The sequence below is a fragment of the Triticum aestivum genome, chromosome 7D, assembly GCF_018294505.1.
Source record: "Triticum aestivum cultivar Chinese Spring chromosome 7D, IWGSC CS RefSeq v2.1, whole genome shotgun sequence".
NCBI classification, from domain to species: Eukaryota; Viridiplantae; Streptophyta; class Magnoliopsida; order Poales; family Poaceae; genus Triticum; species Triticum aestivum.
Genome location: NC_057814.1, coordinates 30873883 through 30896343, shown reverse-complemented (window position 1 = coordinate 30896343; position 22461 = coordinate 30873883). Strand labels below are relative to the sequence as shown.

At 49.3% G+C, this 22461-nt stretch overlaps 1 protein-coding gene and 1 pseudogene across 1 annotated transcript; one reads left to right on the top strand and one right to left on the bottom strand.

Annotated features, from left to right (window-relative positions):
- Positions 1 to 4471: 4471 nt before the first annotated feature.
- LOC123166433 (sucrose:sucrose 1-fructosyltransferase-like) lies at positions 4472 to 7409 on the bottom strand. Its single transcript, XM_044584238.1, has 4 exons — positions 6974 to 7409; positions 6805 to 6813; positions 5544 to 6412; positions 4472 to 5425 (listed from the first exon to the last, which is right to left on the bottom strand). The coding sequence occupies exons 1-4, from the start codon at positions 7326 to 7328 to the stop codon at positions 4727 to 4729; spliced, it is 1932 nt and encodes a 643-aa protein (XP_044440173.1). The 5' UTR covers positions 7329 to 7409; the 3' UTR covers positions 4472 to 4726.
- A 12117-nt stretch (positions 7410 to 19526) lies between these two features.
- Positions 19527 to 21768, top strand: LOC123169488 (ABC transporter F family member 4-like; annotated as a pseudogene).
- The last annotated feature ends 693 nt before the right edge of the window (positions 21769 to 22461 follow it).

The following is a 22461-nucleotide window of genomic DNA, read 5'->3' as shown; positions in this document are numbered from 1 at the left end:
GTGGATCGGGAGGGGATTGTGTCCCGATGTTTTCGGGTTGAAAATGGGACATCGAGCGAGGCACGGAGGAAGGGTGGGCAGAAAGCGCGGTCCTGTTGGCAGGAAAAAAGGAACGCTACGCGTTTTTTAGATAGTATAATACGTAGAGAAGTAGAGAAGATGAGGTCGGGTGTGAGTCAACCATGTGCGCGTGGGATCAGGTGCGCTGGTCGCTGGACAACCGACGAGAAAAGAACGAGCAGCGATCAAATGCGCCTGGGATCGAGGTGAGGCAGCGACCTGGCGGCTGGCACGCGTCGAGGATGCCCACGCCCACAGGCCCAGCGGCCAAGCGGAACTACTTTTTTTTTTGAAAAATATACATATTAGGCCTAAAAAATTTGGGCCCCCCAAAATTTATGGTCCCTGTGCGGGCGGCACACTTAGCACAACTATGGGCCCGGCCCTGCCCACAACGGCACATTTGACGCACGCCTCAACTGATTGCGTCCGCTTCTAGCTCCACGCTGATATGCCACCGGACTTGGCCGCTCTGACTCCACGGAGCTGTACGCGCATGTTGCTAACAACCACATCCATGCAAACTACACGACGTGCATGGTACTGATCAGCTGATGCTAACTCAACTAACTAGCTACGCACTATTAGCTTGCATGTGTACTCGTCTCCACACTTCTACGAGCACGCTCACTGCCGCAGCCTCAAGCCTTCAACTTAACTACATGCATGAACAAAACTAATGCGATGAAATAAACATGATGAATACCTAGACAACAAGATAAACTCTATCACTGATAATGCTGCCACGAGGTAAGACATTTAGTTATGGAAGCCACGCAACTGTACTTTGATTACGTCAAGTACGTAAAAGGGTCTCTGCGGTACCTTTTCGGTGGTTGCCGGTAGATTTTGTCACACGAATTTTTATTTTTATTTGTTATGATGTGGCAACGGATACATTCAGGTGCTTCCATGCTCGCGTTTCTATCTATGAATGTTCAAAAGACATGCTTCTAGAATCCCGATTTTACTCTACATGGAAACACCAAGACAGATTCCCAATGTGTTTCCCTTCTAAAACTAGTAAATGTGTACGTGCATTGCACGCTGATATTAGGTAATATATTAATTACACGTAAATATTAGGTAGGATATTATTTGCATATTAATTATGTGATTAGCATTAGTGTTGATATTTGATATGATATTAATTGCACACTAAACATGTTGAGCGCTCACCATTATAGCAGCCCGAGTCGTTGGATTAACCTGATTTGACGACCGGGATTTGTTGGATCTGCCCTTTCGGGTCTTTTTATATTGGTATAGATACATGTAAATATTAGGTAGGATATTATTTGCGTATTAATTATGTGATTAGCATTGGTGTTGATATTTGGTATGATATTAACTGCACACTAAACATGTTGAGCGCTCACCATTATAGCATCCTGAGTCATTGGATTGACCTGATTTGACGACCCGGATTTGTTGGATCTGCCCCTTTTTTGGGTCTTTTTATATCGGTATATATGGAATAGAATATAAGACGGCCGCTTGATTTGCTTGTCTACTGCATTGGTATTGGTAGCGGGGACATCTGCGTCTGCATGATTGAGGTGGAGACCCTCCCTAGACGATGGCTCCATGGACGACGGAAAAGAATTCTATGAGACCAGGTCTTACGCGAGACCCGTCCTGATGGATGACACATGGCATTCACAAATCACAAAGCATCCACCCCACCCCCCACTTGAAATCAGGGGGGAGAGATTAGATGCTTTGAGATTTGTGAATGCCACGTGTCATCCATCAGGGCGGGTCTCACCTGCTAACCGTGAGACCTGGTCTCATATAATTTTTTTCCATGGACGACAGGGGTATCTGTAGCTTGACCTCGGTATTATGGCATCAAGTGACCACACTCTTCATACACGAATTTAAATTTGAAAGAGTAAATTGCAAAATACAACCACATTTCAAGTTCTTGTTTGGATTTGCCACCGCATTTCTTGGGTGTCTCAAAAATCTACCGATTTTCTTGCTAATTTTCTCAATTAACACTGATGATTGATTTGGGACAAATTAATTCAATTTATGACATACCGGACCCACTGATCAGGTCCACATGGCACTAAATGGTCAACATCGCTTGTCGACCGTTAAGTAGAACGAAGGGCCCACCTATCAGCATCGTCATCTCTCTCAAACGTTCTTATCCTCCTTGGGGGCATGCCAACAAACACCTCGCATGCATGCGTAGGGATGGATGAGAGGGCGCATAATGATGGTCTACAGATCAACTGGGCTGCCGAGGTCGACACCAGAAGAAGCAGGAGGCGAGGCGGCCGGTGGCGCAATCTTCCCTGGCTTGAGCCGGCTATGGCGGTGTGTGCTATGGCCGAGCCGTGGCCATTGGGAATCCCATGGCATGGTTGGCGAGCTTCTTCGACGTGGTCATGGGCTCCGGTGTCAACGGCATGCCGTGTCCATGCTGGTGGCGCGCGGCGCCGACGACGGGCTCTGACGAGGACGTGCTCGTGTTCCTCATGTGTAGCCTCCGTGTGGTGCTCCGGCCGCTCGTCCCGCGTTGTCCCATTTACCAGGCTCGTCGCATGCCAGAGGTGGGGATGGAGCTCGTCGAGGCATGACAGAGGGAGGAGCCGCGTCACGGATCCATCCGATCCAGTGTAGGGCGGCGCGTGACGGGATGCCGTGCTGCTGATCTCGCCCGCACCGGGAGGGAGGAGAGATGGAGGAAGGTGTAGTGGTCGACGGGAGAGAGGATGCGGGGTGGCGCGGGAGAGAGGGGCGGCGTCGGCCATAAGCGACAGGAGGTGGAACATAATGGATGCATGGTGATTTGTTTTCACAGTCAAAACAAACTGTGTTGACAAAATAGTGTCATGTGGACCTGATAAGTGGGCCCGGTATGTCAGAAATTGAATTAATTCGCCCCAAATGAATCATCGGTGTTTATTGAGAAAATTAGCAAGGAAATCGATTGATTTTTGGGGCGCCCAAGAAATGTGGTGGCAAATCTAAACATGAACTTAAAATGTAGTGGTTTTTTGCAATTTGCTCCCTGTGAAGACAATGCGCGTCCACAAAAAATTCATTTCTTAAGTATTTTCTTTTCGGAATTCACGAGGTAAGATATTTAGTTATGGGAGCCACCCAACTGTACTTTGATTACGTCAGGTACGTAAAAGGGTGTCTTCAGTACTTTTTCAGTGGTTGTCGGTAGATTTTGTCACACGGATTTTATTTTATTTGTTATGATGCGGCAACTGATACATTCTGGTGCTCCCATGCTCGCATTTCTATCTATAAACGTTAAAAAGACATGCTTGCAGAATCCCGATTTTACTCTACATGGAAACACCAGGACCGATTTAACTAGTAAATGTGTACGCACCATGACAGATTTAACTAGTAAATGTGTACGTGCAATGCACGTTGATATTAGGTAATATTTTAAGAGTCTTGCTACACGTATGATGAATTTCGTACGATTTATGTACGACAGACCTCAGTAGCCGTTCGATGAGTTGGACAGACGAGTGAGATCACATCATACAAGATCGTACGCACTATACATCGTACGCACACCAATTTCGATATATTAATTACACGTAAATATTAGGTAGGATATTATTCGCGTATTAATTATGTGATTAGCATTGGTGTTGATATTTGGTATGATATTAACTGCACACTAAACATGTTGAGCGCTTACCATTATAGCAGCCTGAGTCGTTGGATTGACCTGACTTGACGACCCGGATTTGTTGGATCTGCCCCGTTGGGTCTTTTTATATTAGTATAGATAGATACACGTAAATATTAGGTAGGATATTATTTGCGTATTAATAATGATTAGCATTGGTTTTGACATTTCGTATGATATTAGTGCACACTAAACATGTTGAGGACTCACTATTATAGCAGCCTGAGTCGTTGGATTGACCTGATTTGACGGTCGGGAGTTGTTGGATTTCCCCTTTTAGGTCTTTTATATTGGTATAGATACACCATGTTTGCTTTCCCAAAAAATACGAAATACAAAGATTGCATATAAATGAACAAGAAATGAGAGAACTTGAACTTGAAGCAAGGTTTTGGTTACCGGTCGAAATTTCAAAACTTCCCATGATTACCGTGTATTTCCGTGCCCCTCGGTAAAACCTCATACCGAGCAAAAAATACCATTTTTTTAAAATTTTTGAATTTAAACGCTTGATTTGTAGTAAAGTGCGTAGGATCTAATTAATGCAATGAGAGTTGATTCTGACGTGTTCGTAGCAACCTAGTTCCTCTTTTGACAGGTCTCTGGTTTGAATGTTCGTTCATTCATTTATTTGAATTCAAAATTCAACTATAAAATTCTTTCAAAATATTCTTGGTATTTCTCGGTATTTCCCGGTAACCGTGGTAACCACGTTTACCAATCCCCCCGGGTAAAATTGCGTCATTCGGTAACCAAAACCTTGACTTGAAGTAGTCACTTATATTTGGTGGCAGGCATCCATGTCCTTTTAATTTACCCGTAATTGATTAACATGTGACCAACATCATCTAATTCATCTTACTAAAACCAAAACTAGAACAAGGAACATAAATCAAGATGATACGTAGAGTAGCTGGTACTCCACCGCTATCTGTCCAAGAGAAAAGGAAGCCACCGACCGAGCAAATAATCCATAACTTGTTGTAGGTGATCAGTCTAATCGAGGACTAGCAAGTCGTCGTCCGTGAATATCTTGTTGTACGACGAGTCCATGTCGTGCACGACGAGCTTCTCAGCTGTGACGCTGGCGCTGGTGGCATTGTTGAACAGGTAGACCACCGCTGCGTAAATGGCCTCCGTCGGGTAGGCCCTCGACGTCACCGTCAACCTCCCGCCCATCACGAAGCTTTGCACGATGGAGTGGTCCACGAGCACCCTAACGGAAAAATCCTCGCTGTCGAGCACCGGCACCGTGCTACCCACCACCTCCTTCGCCACATCAGTAGCATGTGTTGACCGCAACTCATCGTGGCAGAAATGGGTCTGAAGACCGCCGTCGAGGCCCTTGGACACATAAAAGTACACCGCCGTCTGTTCTGTCAGGGCAACGTTGGCGAGGACGAGAATGCCGAAGGGGCCAAGTGCGCCGCGGGTGGCAGCGCCGCTTGTCATGGTGCAGTTGTAGCCGACGTCGACGTCATTGAGGGCCTCAATGGCGGAGGTGTTGATGCGGAAGGATGCCTCGATGTCGAGTTGGGAGGTCTGGTGGAGGGGCAGGGAGACGAAGGATCCGGCACCGACAGTGATGCCGCTGAGATCGGTGGTGTTGATGCGGAGGGTATCGAGCTCCTCCACTGGCCATTGGATGAGGTTCGTCCGGGTCTTCTCGTCAAGCTCCACCGTTCTCGGAATCGACTGCACGCACAACACACAACATTAATCTAGTTTGGTTAGTTAAGTCTAAGAGTAGCAATGATGACCGATGTTGATAAGTGTAAGGTAAAGCAGTCATGTTGATGACGATGATGGTTACCTGGAGGTTGGCCCACCCCTTGGCGGCGTCGGCGCTCCAGGAGTCGGTCTCGACGACGTACCCCCATACGATCCGCCGCTTCTTCACGGGGTCGTAGAAGGACTTGGACGCATCGTACCTGCCATAGTCGTACCGCAGCGCGACGCCGAGTTCCCGCTCGGTGTCGATCGGCGTCCATGTGTTGGCCGCTGCGTCGAACCTCCCGAGCGCGTAATAGTCGCGCCGGTCGTCATCGCTGCTCTCCTTGAGCACGTACAGCACGTCCTTGGCCGTCGAATTGTACATGTCGCTGGCCTTGCGGCCACCGCCGACGGCAAACATGTCGATGCACTCGTACATGCCGGTGCCGGCGGGGCCGCGGTACAAGTATCCCGGTATCAGCTCGTAGCTGACGAAGTCCTTGGTCTTGTACGTGAAGACGATGCCGGAGTGGTCCGTGTCGTTCTTGGAGCCAATGATGATGCGCCACGTGTTGTCGGAGTTGTCGAACCACGCCGTGGTTGGGTCACGGTAGTCCTTCATGCCGATGCCAGGGGGAGGGTGCACGACAGGGTTGGCGGAGTGCTTCACCCACTCGCGGAGGAAGGGGTCGCTCGGGTCGGCGGCCTCCGCGAGGCAGGTCACCTGCGCAAACATCTTGGTGTACCCCGTGTAGAGCACGATGACCCTGCCATCGGGGAGCACAGTGATGGATCCGGTGCAGACGCCCTCGATATCATACCAGTGGTCAGGCACCATGGCGAGCGGTAGGTGGCGCCAGTGGACCATGTCCCGCGACACGGCATGCCCCCATGAGATGTTGCCCCACCCAGTGCCTCTGGGGTTGTGTTGGTAGAACAAATGGTACCATCCTCTATAGTACACCGGACCTGCAGTGGACAATGCATTTCAGACAAAGTGCTCTTCTAATCCCGAGGTTATATGCACCCGGGTGAACATTAGAATCCAAAAAATAAAAAAACAACAAAAAACTGATTTTTTTTTGTAATAAACATTGATGAATGTTTTACCTATGTGAAAATTTTCATGATGAAATGACATTTATGGAGGCCTGACAAAAGAAAATGCACCACGAAATTGTTGCGGAGGTAAAAATTTATCAATGTTCATAAAGAAATTCAGAATTTGTTGATTTTTTAACTTAAAAAAATACTGTTCGTGGTGGTGCAACTATATTCCGCACAGGTCACAAAACTTCTGAATAGGAATACCCGATTGAGAGGATTCGTTAGGTGGAGCGTAGTAATAGTGTAATACTAACCGTTGGGATCTGCACGGATGCATGTCGCCGGAGAATGCCACCGCCGGCGAGCAAACAGGAAGCAAATAAGGCAGGGAGGTCAGTTTCTGGATCGGACCACGCCGGAGAAAATTAAACGGAATCTGAATCTGGAAATCTAATCGCACGGATGAACTCGGTCAGTACGTACCGTTCATGTAGTTCTTGTCCGGCTGGAAATGGAAGCCGGTGCGCTGCCACTGCAGCATGGCGCTGCTCCACGGGAAGCCGCCGCTGGCGGAGTATGCCCCGGACGTCTTCTCCGACACGCCGTGTTCTGCCATAGCCCGTACGGAGGAGGACGCCACCGCGTCCCGGTGGACCCTGCTGGCCCCAAAGACCGCTGCGGCGACGACGAGCGCCACCACGGCCAGCACGGCGGCCCACGCGCGCCACCTCATGCCGCCGCTGGTCCTGGTCCGCCTGACCTCCTGGCCGTCGACGTCGGTTGAGGAGGAGGGCAGCGGTAGCGTGCTGGGGATGAGGGTGCCGCGTGACGACTCCATGGCGCCGGCGCTCTCCAGGAGAATCTCGTGGGAATTTGGTGGGTTCTTTCTCACCGACGGATGGGTGGTGGGTTCAGTGGGGCAGCGAGGGTGACTTATACAGGAGTACTTCTCACACAAGAGGGATATTTATAGCAGGGGTTTGGGGGGTAAAGATGAGATTTTTTTGCGGGTGTAAAGATGAGAATTTTAGTGGGAAAACACCTCACGCTTAGAGCATCTCCATCAGGCACGTGATATTAGCGCCGCGCTGGAAAAATTATTATTTTTTGCGCGCGCAGTCGTTCCGGACGCTCCAACGGACGCGCAAAATACGCGCGCGGTAAAAGATAGGAGGTAAGTGAATCCCCCTATGCTAGAGTCGAGGTAGCTCCAAGACAGGATCTAGCATGTTAGTCAATGACAACATGGTGCACTAGAAGTAACCTGGACTCCACGACAACACCCTCAAGAGTCAAGAGGGAGACGACACACCGTACCGCTGCCGTCGAGACCGAAAGACCGGTCAAGGGTTTTCACCCGAAGCCCTGGCTCGGTGGGAGGACCCTCAACGATGCCCCCAAGAGGGATGTGATGCCCACGAGCATCATCGTCGCCAATGCCAAAGCACAAGGCTTTCGCCCGGATCCTCTCAACCTCGCCACACCGAGGAATCTTGAGCCCCTGTCCAACTCAAGGGAAGACATGCCGCCACAAAACAAACCTCCAGAGCACGATCTGGGAACCAACACTGCCGAGGCACCGCCGAGACCAGGGTCACCCAAAGCGGCATCCGTTGTCGCCCACACGACCAAAAGATGCAGCCATCACCGCCACCAAGCCGCCTGCTGAAAGCCTAACTGGCGGTCCTGTTGGGGATCGTAGCAGAATTTTAAAATTTCCTACGCATCACCAAGATCCATCTATGGAGTATACTAGCAACGAAGGGAAGGGAGTGCATCTATATACCTTTGTAGATCGCGAGCGGAAGCGTTCCAATGAACGTGGTTGATGGAGTCGTACTCGCCGTGATCCAAATCACCGATGACCGAGTGCCGAACGGACGGCACCTCCGCGTTCAACACACGTACGGTGCAGCGACGTCTCCTCCTTCTTGATCCAGCAAGGGGGAAGGAGAGGTTGATGAAGATCCAGCAGCACGACGGCGTGGTGGTGGAAGTAGCGGGATCTCGGCAGGGCTTCGCCGAGCTTCTGCGAGAGGGAGAGGTGTAGCAGGGGAGGAGGGAGGCGCCCAAGACTGTAATGTTGCTGCCCTCCCTCCCCCCTTTATATAGGCCCCCTGGGAGGGGGGGCGCCGGCCAAGAACCCATCTGGGGGGGGGGGTGGGGGGCGGCGGCCAAGGGGGGGGGAAACTTCCCCCCCAAGTCAAGTGGGGCGCCCCCCACCCTAGGGTTTCCAACCCTAGGCGCAGGGGGGAGGCCCATGGGGGGCGCCCCAGCCCACTAAGGGCTGGTTCCCTTCCCACTTCAGCCCATGGGGCCCTCCGGGATAGGTGGGCCCACCCGATGGACCCCCCGGGACCCCTCCGGTGGTCCCGGTACAATACCGATAACCCCCGAAACTTTCCCGGTGGCCGAAACTGGACTTCCTATATATAATTCTTCACCTCCGGACCATTCCGGAACTCCTCGTGACGTCCGGGATCTCATCCGGGACTCCGAACAACTTTCGGGTTTCCGCATACTCATATCTCTACAACCCTAGCGTCACCGAACCTTAAGTGTGTAGACCCTACGGGTTCGGGAGACATGCAGACATGACCGAGACGCCTCTCCGGTCAATAACCAACAGCGGGATCTGGATACCCATGTTGGCTCCCACATGTTCCATGATGATCTCATCGGATGAACCACGATGTCGAGGATTCAATCAATCCCGTATACTATTCCCTTTGTCAATCGGTATGTTACTTGCCCGAGATTCGATCGTCGGTATCCCAATACCTTGTTCAATCTCGTTACCGGCAAGTCTCTTTACTCGTACCGTAATGCATGATCCCGTGACTAAATCCTTAGTCACATTGAGCTCTTATGATGATGCATTACCGAGTGGGCCCAGAGATACCTCTCCTTCATACGGAGTGACAAATCCCAGTCTCGATCCGTGCCAACCCAACAGACTTTCGGAGATACCCGTAGTGCACCTTTATAGTCACCCAGTTACGTTTTGACGTTTGGCACACCCAAAGCACTCCTACGGCATCCGGGAGTTGCACGATCTCATGGTCTAAGGAAAAGATACTTGACATTGGAAAAGCTCTAGCAAACGAACTACACGATCTTTGCGCTATGCTTAGGATTGGGTCTTGTCCATCACATCATTCTCCTAATGATGTGATCCCGTTATCAATGACATCCAATGTCCATAGTCAGGAAACCATGACTATCTGTTTATCAACGAGCTAGTCAACTAGAGGCTTACTAGGGACACGTTGTGGTCTATGTATTCACACGTGTATTACGATTTCCGGATAACACAGTTATAGCATGAACAATTGACAATTATCATGAACAAAGAAATATAATAATAACCATTTATTATTGCCTCTAGGGCATATTTCCAATAGTCTCCCACTTGCACTAGAGTCAATAATCTAGTTACATTGTGATGAATCGAACACCCATTGCGTCCTGGTGTTGATCATGTTTTGCTCTAGGGAGAGGTTTAGTCAACGGATCTGCTACATTCAGGTCCGTATGTACTTTACAAATATCTATGTCTCCATTCTGAACAATTTCACGGATGGAGTTGAAGCGACGCTTGATATGCCTGGTCTTCCTGTGAAACCTGGGCTCCTTCGCAAGGGCAATAGCTCCAGTATTGTCACAGAAGAGAGTCATCGGGCCCGACGCATTGGGAATCACCCCTAGGTCGGTAATGAACTCCTTCATCCAGACTGCTTCCTGTGCTGCCTCTGAGGCCGCCATGTACTCCGCTTCACATGTAGATCCCGCCACGACGCTTTGCTTGCAACTGCACCAGCTTACTGCTCCTCCATTCAAAACATACACGTATCCGGTTTGTGACTTCGAGTCATCCAGATCTGTGTCGAAGCTAGCGTCGACGTAACCCTTTACGACGAGCTCTTCGTCACCTCCATAAATGAGAAACATATCCTTAGTCCTTTTCAGGTATTTCAGGATATTCTTGACCGCTGTCCAGTGTTCCATGCCGGGATTACTTTGGTACCTTCCTACCAAACTTACGGCAAGGTTTATATCAGGTCTGGTACACAGCATGGCATACATAATAGACCCTATGGCCGAGGCATAGGGGATGACACTCATCTTTTGTCTATCTTCTGCCGTGGTCGGGCATTGAGCCGTGCTCAATTGCACACCTTGCAATACAGGCAAGAACCCCTTCTTGGACTGATCCATATTGAACTTCTTCAATATCTTGTCAAGGTATGTACTCTGTGAAAGACCAATGAGGCGTCTTGATCTATCTCTATAGATCTTGATGCCTAATATATAAGCAGCTTCTCCAAGGTCCTTCATTGAAAAACACTTATTCAAATAGGCCTTTATACTTTCCAAGAATTCTATATCATTTCCCATCAATAGTATGTCATCCACATATAATATGAGAAATGCTACAGAGCTCCCACTCACTTTCTTGTAAACACAGGCTTCTCCATAAGTCTGTGTAAACCCAAACGCTTTGATCATCTCATCAAAGCGAATGTTCCAACTCCGAGATGCTTGCACCAGCCCATAGATTGAGCGCTGGAGCTTGCATACTTTGTCAGCATTCTTAGGATCGACAAAACCTTCCGGCTGCATCATATACAATTCTTCCTTAAGGAAGCCGTTAAGGAATGCCGTTTTGACGTCCATCTGCCATATCTCATAATCATAGTATGCGGCAATTTCTAACATGATTCGGACGGACTTCGGCTTCGCTACGGGTGAGAAAGTCTCATCGTAGTCAACCCCTTGAACTTGTCGGTAACCCTTAGCGACAAGTCGAGCCTTATAGATGGTCACATTACCATCCGCGTCTGTCTTCTTCTTAAAGATCCATTTATTTTCTATGGCTCGCCGATCATCGGGCAAGTCAGTCAAAGTCCATACTTCGTTTTCATACATGGATCCTATCTCGGATTTCATGGCTTCTAGCCATTTGTCGGAATCCGGGCCCGCCATTGCTTCTTCATAGTTCGAAGGTTCACCGTTGTCTAACAACATGATTTCCAGGACAGGGTTGCCGTACCACTCTGGTGCGGAACGTGTCCTTGTGGACCTACGAAGTTCAGTAGTAACTTGATCTGTAGCTTCATGATCATCATCATTAACTTCCTCCCCAGTCGGTGAGGCACCACAGGAACATCTTCCCGCGCTGCGCTACTTTCTGGTTCGGAAGGGGTGACTATCACCTCATCAAGTTCCACTTTTCTCCCACTTAATTCTTTCGAGAGAAACTCTTTCTCCAGAAAGGACCCGTTCTTGGCAACAAAGATCTTGCCTTCGGATCTGAGGTAGAAGGTATACCCAATAGTTTCCTTAGGGTATCCTATGAAGACGCATTTTTCCGACTTGGGTTCGAGCTTTTCAGGTTGAAGTTTCTTGACATAAGCATCGCATCCCCAAACTTTTAGAAACGACAGCTTAGGTTTCTTCCCAAACCATAATTCATACGGTGTCGTCTCAACGGATTTCGACGGAGCCCTATTTAAAGTGAATGCGGCAGTCTCTAAAGCATAGCCCCAAAATGAGAGCGGGAGATCGGTAAGAGACATCATAGATCGCACCATATCCAATAGAGTGCGATTACGACGTTCGGACACACCATTTCGCTGAGGTGTTCCAGGCGGCGTGAGTTGTGAAACAATTCCACATTTCCTTAAGTGCGTACCAAATTCGTGACTTAAATATTCTCCTCCACGATCTGATCGTAAGAACTTTATTTTCCTGTCACGTTGATTCTCAACCTCACTCTGAAATTCCTTGAACTTTTCAAAGGTCTCAGACTTGTGTTTCATTAGGTAGACATACCCATATCTACTTCAGTGATCAGTGAGAGTGAGAACATAACGGTATCCTCCGCAAGCCTCAACACTCATTGGACCGCACACATCGGTATGTATGATTTCCAATAAGTTGGTTGCTCGCTCCATTGTTCCGGAGAACGGAGTCTTGGTCATCTTACCCATGAGGCATGGTTCGCACGTGTCAAATGATTCATAATCAAGAGACTCCAAAAGTCCATCTGCATGGAGCTTCTTCATGCGCTTGACACCAATGTGACCAAGGCGGCAGTGCCACAAGTATGTGGGACTATCGCTATCAACTTTACATCTTTTGGTATTCACACTATGAATATGTGTAACATCACGTTCGAGATTCATCAAGAATAAACCATTGACCAGCGGGGCATGACCATAAAACATATCTCTCAAATAAATAGAACAACCATTATTCTCGGATTTAAATGAGTAGCCATCTCGAATTAAACGAGATCCAGATACAATGTTCATGCTCAAAGCTGGCACTAAATAACAATTATTGAGGTTTAAAACTAATCCCGTAGGTAAATGTAGAGGTAGCGTGCCGACGGCGATCACATCGACATTGGAACCATTCCCGACGCGCATCGTCACCTCGTCCTTCGCCAGTCCCCGCTTATTCCGCAGCTCCTATTTTGAGTTACAAATATGAGCAACCGCACCGGAATCAAATACCCAGGAGCTACTACGAGTACTGGTAAGGTACGCATCAATTACATGTATATCACATATACCTTTGGTGTTGCCGGCCTTCTTGTCTGCTAAGTATTTGGGGCAGTTCCGCTTCCAGTGACCACTTCCCTTGCAATAAAAGCACTCAGTCTCAGGCTTGGGTCCATTCTTCGACTTCTTCCTGGCAACTGGCTTACCGGGCGCGGCAACTCCCTTGCCGTCCTTCTTGAAGTTCTTCTTACCCTTGCCTTTCTTGAACTTAGTGGTTTTATTCACCATCAACACTTGATGTTCCTTTCTGATCTCCACCTCCGCTGATTTCAGCATTGAATATACCTCGGGAATGGTCTTTTCAATCCCCTGCATATTGAAGTTCATCACAAAGCTCTTGTAGCTTGGTGGAAGCGACTGAAGGATTCTGTCAATGACCGCGTCATCCGGGAGATTAACTCCCAGCTGAGACAAGCGGTTGTGTAACCCAGACATTCTGAGTATGTGCTCACTACCAGAACTATTTTCCTCCATTTTACAGCTGAAGAACTTGTCGGAGACTTCATATCTCTCGACCCGGGCATGAGCTTGGAAAACCATTTTCAGCTCTTCGAACATCTCATATGCTCCATGTTTCTCAAAACGCTTTTGGAGACCCTGTTCTAAGCTGTAAAGCATGCCGCACTGAACGAGGGAGTAATCATCAGCACGTGATTGCCAAGCGTTCATAACGTCTTGGTTCTCTGGGATTGGTGCTTCACCTAGCGGTGCTTCTAGGACATAATCTTTCTTGGCAGCTATGAGGATGATCCTCAGGTTCCGGACCTAGTCCGTATAGTTACTGCCATCATCTTTCAGCTTGGTTTTCTCTAGGAACGCGTTGAAGTTGAGGACAATGTGGGCCATTTGATCTACAAGACATATTGTAAAGATTTTAGACTAAGTTCATGATAATTAAGTTCATCTAATCAAATTATTTAATGAACTCCCACTCAGATAGACATCCCTCTCGTCATCTAAGTGAAACATGATCCGAGTTAACTAGGTCGTGTCCGATCATCACGTGAGATGGACTAGTCAAGATCGGTGAACATCTCCATGTTGATCGTATCTTCTATACGACTCATGCTCGACCTTTCAGTCCTCCGTGTTCCGAGGCCATGTCTGTACATGCTAGGCTCGTCAAGTCAACCTAAGTGTATTGCGTGTGTTCCGAGGCCATGTCTGTACATGCTAGGCTCGTCAACACCCATTGTATGCGAACGTTAGAATCTATCACACCCGATCATCACGTGGTGCTTCGAAATAACGATCCTTCGCAACGGTGCACAGTTAGGGGGAACACTTTCTTGAAATTATCATAAGGGATCATCTTACTTACTACCGTCGTTCTAAGCAAATAAGATGCAAAAACATGATAAACATCACATGCAATCAAATAGTGACATGATATGGCCAATATCATTTTGCTCCTTTGATCTCCATCTTCGGGGCACCATGATCATCTTCGTCACCGGCATGACACCATGATCTCCATCATCATGATCTCCATCATCGTGTCTTCATGAAGTTGTCACGCCAACGATTACTTCTACTTCTATGGCTAACGCGTTTAGCAATAAAGTAAAGTAATTTACATGACGTTATTCAATGACACGCAGGTCATACAAAATAATAAAGACAACTCCTATGGCTCCTGCCGGTTGTCATACTCATCGACATGCAAGTCGTGATTCCTATTACAAGAATATGATCAATCTCATACATCACATATATCATTCATCACATCTTCTAGCCATATCACATCACATAGCACATGCTGCAAAAACAAGTTAGACGTCCTCTAATTGTTGTTGCAAGTTTTTACGTGGCTTGTATAGGTTTCTAGCAAGAACGTTTCTTACCTACGTAAAACCACAACGTGATGTGCCAATTTCTATTTACCCTTCATAAGGACCCTTTTCATCGAATCCGTTCCGACTAAAGTAGGAGAGACAGACATCCGCTAGCCACCTTATGCAACTAGTGCATGTCAGTCGGTGGAACCAGTCTCACGTAAGCGTACGTGTAAGGTCGGTCCGGACCGCTTCATCCCACAATACCGCCGAAACAAGATAAGACTAGTAGCGGCAAGAAGAATTGGCAACATCTACGCCCACAACTGCTTTGTGTTCTACTCGTGCATAGTAACTACGCATAGGCCTGGCTCTGATACCACTGTTGGGGATCGTAGCAGAATTTTAAAATTTCCTACGCATCACCAAGATCCATCTATGGAGTATACTAGCAACGAAGGGAAGGGAGTGCATCTACATACCTTTGTAGATCGCGAGTGGAAGCGTTCCAATGAACGTGGTTGATGGAGTCGTACTCACCGTGATCCAAATCACCGATGACCGAGTGCCGAACGGACGGCACCTCCGCGTTCAACACACGTACGGTGCAGCGACGTCTCCTCCTTCTTGATCCAGCAAGGGGGAAGGAGAGGTTGATGGAGATCCAGCAGCACGACGGCGTGGTGGTGGAAGTAGCGGGATCTCGGCAGGGCTTCGCCGAGCTTCTGCGAGAGGGGGAGGTGTAGCAGGGGAGGAGGGAGGCGCCCAAGACTGTAATGTTGCCGCCCTCCCTCCCCCCTTTATATAGGCCCCCTGGGAGGGGGGGGGGGCGCCGGCCAAGAACCCATCTGTGGGGGGGGGGGGGCGGCCAAGGGGGGGGGGGAACTTCCCCCCCAAGTCAAGTGGGGCGCCCCCCACCCTAGGGTTTCCAACCCTAGGCGCAGGGGGGAGGCCCATGGGGGGCGCCCCAGCCCACTAAGGGCTGGTTCCCTCCCCACTTCAGCCCATGGGGCCCTCCGGGATAGGTGGCCCCACCCGATGCACCCCCCGGGACCCCTCCGGTGGTCCCGGTACAATACCGATAACCCCCGAAACTTTCCCGGTGGCCGAAACTGGACTTCCTATATATAATTCTTCACCTCCGGACCATTCCGGAACTCCTCGTGACGTCCGGGATCTCATCCGGGACTCCGAACAACTTTCGGGTTTCCGCATACTCATATCTCTACAACCCTAGCGTCACCGAACCTTAAGTGTGTAGACCCTACGGGTTCGGGAGACATGCAGACATGACCGAGACGCCTCTCCGGTCAATAACCAACAGCGGGATCTGGATACCCATGTTGGCTCCCACATGTTCCATGATGATCTCATCGGATGAACCACGATGTCGAGGATTCAATCAATCCCGTATACTATTCCCTTTGTCAATCGGTATGTTACTTGCCCGAGATTCGATCGTCGGTATCCCAATACCTTGTTCAATCTCGTTACCGGCAAGTCTCTTTACTCGTACCGTAATGCATGATACCGTGACTAAATCCTTAGTCACATTGAGCTCTTATGATGATGCATTACCGAGTGGGCCCAGAGATACCTCTCCTTCACACGGAGTGACAAATCCCAGTCTCGATCCGTGCCAACCCAACAGACTTTCGGAGATACCCGTAGTGCACCTTTATAGTCACCCAGTTACGTTTTGACGTTTGGCACACCCAAAGCACTCCTACGGCATCCGGGAGTTGCACGATCTCATGGTCTAAGGAAAAGATACTTGACATTGGAAAAGCTCTAGCAAACGAACTACACGATCTTTGCGCTATGCTTAGGATTGGGTCTTGTCCATCACATCATTCTCCTAATGATGTGATCCCGTTATCAATGACATCCAATGTCCATAGTCAGGAAACCATGACTATCTGTTGATCAACGAGCTAGTCAACTAGAGGCTTACTAGGGACACGTTGTGGTCTATGTATTCACACGTGTATTACGATTTCCGGATAACACAGTTATAGCATAAACAATAGACAATTATCATGAACAAAGAAATATAATAATAACCATTTATTATTGCCTCTAGGGCATATTTCCAACAGGTCCACCACCCGAGGCTGCCGCCTCGACGTCCATAAGAACCTACCATTAAGCACACATCTTGCACGCCGCCGGCCGACATGGTAACATCCGACAGAGAAGACGCACCCCAACCCCCTTCAGCGCCTCCCATCCGTCAGCCAAGAGGTCAAACCCGGGAAGGAATCTAACGATGGACTCACCACCGTGGTGAGGTTGGCGTCCATGGCCTTGCCACGACCACCAGTCCCGCTCAACTGCCACCACCTAGCCCAAGCACTGGACAGGAATCGGGCCTGAGAGCCCCGCTGGGCAACAGATCTTGGCCATAGCAGACAAGCACATGAGAGACCTCAGGTCCTGGTGAGGCGAGCGCCGGCCACCCAGCCACAAAGGCCAACACCCAAGGTGGCCAGCTCCTTGGAGTAGCAGAGGAAGCCCCGTCGCCGGCGCCCCGGCCGCCTGCAGCCGACGGCTCCCAGAAGCAGAGCCGTCGCCGCCGCAAGAGACCCAACCATGCAGCCCTCCGCGCGGGATCTCGACGTCCACGACCCCGCCGCCAACGTCTGCCGTCTCGCTGCCGCAGCCCGCGCCAGCACGCCGCCGCCGCCCCACGCCAGATCCCGTGAACACCAATGTCGAGCAGGGGGAGAAAAGCCCTGCCGCCGCCCACACCGGCCGGGCTTTGCCCGGCGGCGGCGAGGAGAGTGTGAGGGGAGGAGAAGCCGAGGCCGGCAGCGGCTAGGGTTCCCCCCCTCCCGGTCGCTTGCGGGAGCGATGTGGGAGAGGGAGCAGAGATGAGGGGGGAAGGGTCCTTGTTGGTTCCTCTCGCGTCCCGTGTTTTCCCCAGACAGGTTCGGGCTCCACCATCCGGAGCAGGAGGGCAGGGGGCCCCCTTCGGCGGAAACTTGGAGTGAGTGGCGAAATGAGGTCCGATGGTTTCCCTTGGCGGCGAGTCTCCGTCCTTGTTGGTAGTCTAGGTGGCTTTGTGGTAGGATGTGATCTCTCCTAGTTTCTTGTATTTTCCTTTGATCTACTTTGTAAGAGGTTCTCCTCATCACCTTGTATCGGTTTGGCTGTGTGCTTTATATATAAAGCGGGGCAGAAGCTTTTTCGGTAAAATACGCGCACGGTATAATTGGTTCAGCGCGCGGAGCGAAATGACATCACGCGCCGCTTATTTCGTGCACCCACTCCTGCGCGCTGCACACTCGAGCGCCCGCGCCGCACTGCCGCCACCCTCTCCGGCCGCCCCGCCTTCGCTGCGCTCCGCGCCGCCGCCGGCAAATTCGTCCGATGGACGGCCGCACTGACATCCCCCCTCCCTACACCCGTGACCCCTCCACCACGTCGCCGGCGGCGCAAACCCTAGCCCGCGGAGTTTTGTCTTCGCCTCCGACGGTGCTCCTACAAACACCGATCTCGCGCGCGACCTTTTCATGGTGCCACGGACGACCTCGGCGGGTGGCGTCGCGCTGGCGCCCGCCGTGAAGCCACGTGCCCCCCTCTCGGAGCTCCCAAATGATTGATGTGCCATGCAATTGAACTATAATATGTCTTTATTTTGCACATTTGTTTAATGTTTGAAACATCTTCATATTGTCAAAATGGACATGTAAAATCTTATTCGCAAGCGCCGGCTGCTCGCGCATGCTGTAAGTTAGCGTGCCTGCTGAAGCTGCTCATGTGCGCCATATTTTGCAGCAGTCGTTGGAGCCAGCGCCCTGCCGCGTTCAATTTTTTGTTTTTTTTTTGCTATTTCCACGCTATAAAAAGGTTTTAGCGCGCCACGCGGTTGAGAAGGGATTGCTCTTGGGCTCGCCAGTTTTTCAGAAAAAATAAATTTAGAAACAAGACGACGGCAGGATCACATTGGCTTTAAGTCAAGGAAGAAAATAAACCAAGGAAAGAGACCAACTTGTGTGCCATGTGTTACAAAGCAAGTTCCATGCTATGATATTTTATTTTATTTTAAGAACATAAACCTAATATTTTTTTATACCCAAATGATACGTGCCACACGTGTGGCACAAAGCACTCCGGCCCTCACGCTTTTGTTGTCACCCGAAAAGAAAAAAGAAAAAAACTGAAACTTACCGTTCAAAAAGAAAGTTGTCATGCTTGACAATTAAAGTTGCCATCCTCGTATCATTAAACTGGCCATGAAAAATATGCGGGGTTGCCATGTGTTCGTGCTACACATGTGACACTTATCAGGGTTCATTTTAAAGGATTTGCCGACTCATATGCCTCTTGGAGATTGTTTGTCCCAGGGATTATCGCGAAGTTCGTTAAGAAGGAAATCATGGTTGCTTGTAGAAGGGAGTGTGTGTAGATGCAAAAGGTGACAACGTCATATTGTCCTCTCTGTTGGCCTGTTCGAAAATCTGCGGCAGTAGTGTTGGACAATCCTATAGTCAAGTCAATAGGCCAAAGCGAGAGAATGGGTGGACATTAGTGTGGGTCTGTTTCCGATTTTGTCGTCGCATAAGATTTTGTCGAAGAGGTTATGATCAACTACATTGATTTATTTTCTACGAAGTCTTCCAGTTCAAGCCGGCTCGCGCCACCGTCGACCTCAACGCCCTCGGGCCCTCGGACAAGGACGCGAAGAAGAAGGAAAAGCGCGAGATGATGGCGGCGGCCGTCGCCGAGGCTGCCAAGCGGGAGGCGCTCCGCGGCGCCTTCTCCGTCGTCATAGGAGCGCGCGTCCCCGGATCCGCCGCTGAGGGCGACGTAGCCGATGGAAACATCAAGGACATCGTGCTCGACAACTTCTCTGTCTCTGTGCGAGGAAACGAGCTGCTCAAGGGCGCCTCCCTCCGGATCTCGCATGGTCGCCGCTACGGCCTCGTGGGGCCCAATGGCATGGGCAAATCTACCCTCCTGAAGCTGCTCTCTTGGCGGCAGGTGCCTGTGCCCAAGAACATTGATGTCCTGCTTGTGGAGCAGCAGATTGTTGGTGATGACCGCTCGGCAACCGAGGCGGTGGTTGCAGCCAATGAGGAGCTCACGGCGCTCCGGGCTGAGCAGGCAAAGCTTGAGGCCTCTAACGACCCCGATGACAACGACAAGCTTGCCGAGGTATACGAGAAGCTAAATCTATGCGACTCTGATGCTGCACGCGCGGGTGCTGTTGGATAAACTCATCGCTGTTTCCTTGCTCTGAATAATGTGGTGCATGGCCGATGTGACACCTGCATGCACGTAGCTAGTATACCGGGGGTGCTATGGCACGTCCAGGTTGTTTATTTTCTCATTCCTTGTTTAGTCCTCCGGTTAGTAAGGCACACGAAATGCAGTCGTTGGATGGCATGGCATCACGCAAATTGTGGGGCTGTCTGACCGGAGGTTAGTTAGCTAAGATCCATTGTAATCGACCTACTCATTTTTCAAAGGAATAATAGAAAGACTCGCGTAGGTTCAGGCGAGGCAAAAACTATCGTCTGCTGTTCGTTCTCGCTCGTTCTTCTCACTCTCCGGCGACCTTACTCGCCACTCCGGCAACGGCAGGTGCGTCCAAAATCCTCGCGGGGCTGGGGTTTGATCAGGCGATGCAGGCAAGGTCCACAAAGTCCTTCAGTGGTGGCTGGAGGATGCGCATCTCGCTTGACCGTGCTCTCTTCATGCAGCCAACATTGCAGCTCCTTGATGAGCCTACCAACCATTTGGACCTCCGAGCTGTGCTTTGGTTAGAGCAGTACTTGTGCTCGCAGTGGAAGAAGACCCTTATTTTGGTTCCCATGACCGGGACTTCTTGAACACAGTGTGCAATGATATCATTCATTTGCACCATAAGAGTCTGCATGTTTACCGTGGTAATTTTGATGACTTCGAGAGCGGGTATGAGCAGAAGAGGAAGGAGATGAACAAGAAGTTTGAGGTGTATGAAAAGCAGATGAAAGCAGCAAGGAAGACTGGGAGCAAGGCTGCACAAGATAAGGTTAAAGACCAAGCAATGTCAAAGGCCCATAAAGAAGTTGCCAAGGGGAAGGGGAAGGGAAAGAATGTGGCAAGTGATGATGATAACGTGAAGCTAGCGGATCTGCCACAAAAGTGGCATGACTACAAAGTTGAGTTCCACTTCCCAGAACCCACTTTGCTCACACCACCACTCCTTCAGCTCATTGATGTGGGTTTCGGCTACCCCAACCGTCCAGACTTCAAGTTATCAGATGTTGATGTTGGCATTGACATGGGAACACGTGTTGCCATTGTTGGGCCCAATGGAGCAGGAAAGTCTACTATTCTGAATTTACTTGCTGGTGGTCTTAACCCATCCGAAAGAGAGGCAAGAAGGAGCCAGAAGCTGAGGATTGGACGATACTCACAGCATTTTGTTGACTTGTTGACGATGGAGGAAAATGCAGTTCAGTATTTGCTCAGGCTCCACCCAGACCAGGGGGGAATGAGCAAAGCGGAGGTTGTCCGTGGCAACCTTGGAAAATTTGGCTTGCCAGGTCACAACCATCTTACTCCCATTGTTAAATTATGTGGTGGTCAGAAGGCCCGTGTTGTGTTCACTTCGATATCAATGTCGAATCCTCACATTCGATGAGCCTACAAATCACTTGGATATGCAAAGTATTGATGCTTTGGCAGACGCTCTGGATGAATTCACTGGAGGTCTGGTCTTGGTTAGCCATGACTCGCGGTTGATATCTCGAGTTTGTGACGATGAGGAGAAGATCCAGATATGGGTTGTGGAGGATGGCACGGTGACTAAATATGATGGCTCGTTTGAGGATTACAAGGATGAACTAATGGCAGAAATAAAGAAGGAAGTTGAAGAGTAATGCTGCTCATATTGAGCTGCACATTGCTTATTCTTTGTAGAATGAGCTGCTTTGTTCTCCTGAAATCCCATGTATTATTAGCAGCTTTTGTTTGCTTTGGTTTGCAGAATATACATATGATTTGTCATATGCATACTATCTATATGGCCAAGATGGATTATTTGTTTGCCTTTTCTACATTACAAGATACTGGAAATCTTGTGGTGTTTCTTTTGTACAATTTTGCGCAACACTGTCGTACTAATGCATTTTGGGTGGTATACTTCCATATTGCATTTTCTCATGTTAACTTGCTATATATAGTTACCATTATATGTTCTGAACTAATAGCGCCAGATTCTAACTATTGAAATGCTTGGTACTACCGATGAGAACGAGCCATTATTCCAGGTGTGTTTTCATCAGCGTTCTAAGAGTACTGGTTCTTCGTTGCGCAGGTTCTGTGTAGAAAAAATAAATCAATATGTACTGACTACATGAATTTAGCTGTTATGTGTTATGGCTGCTGAATTTTGGAATCATTATTGGCACAAGCTATTTCTTGTTTTGTCTATGTTTTGAGGAACTTAAGTTGTCTAGCATGATGATGTAACTAACTCAGAGATGATCTTTCCTATTATCGTTTACATTGGACCTATGCCTATACCTGATAGTAACCTTCCCTAATTCTGTGTTACTGTATATTCTTCTGTTTCAATGTATTCAGGAATTATCTGTAGAATATCTTTCATGTAGAGTATTGTTCGAACCGTAGC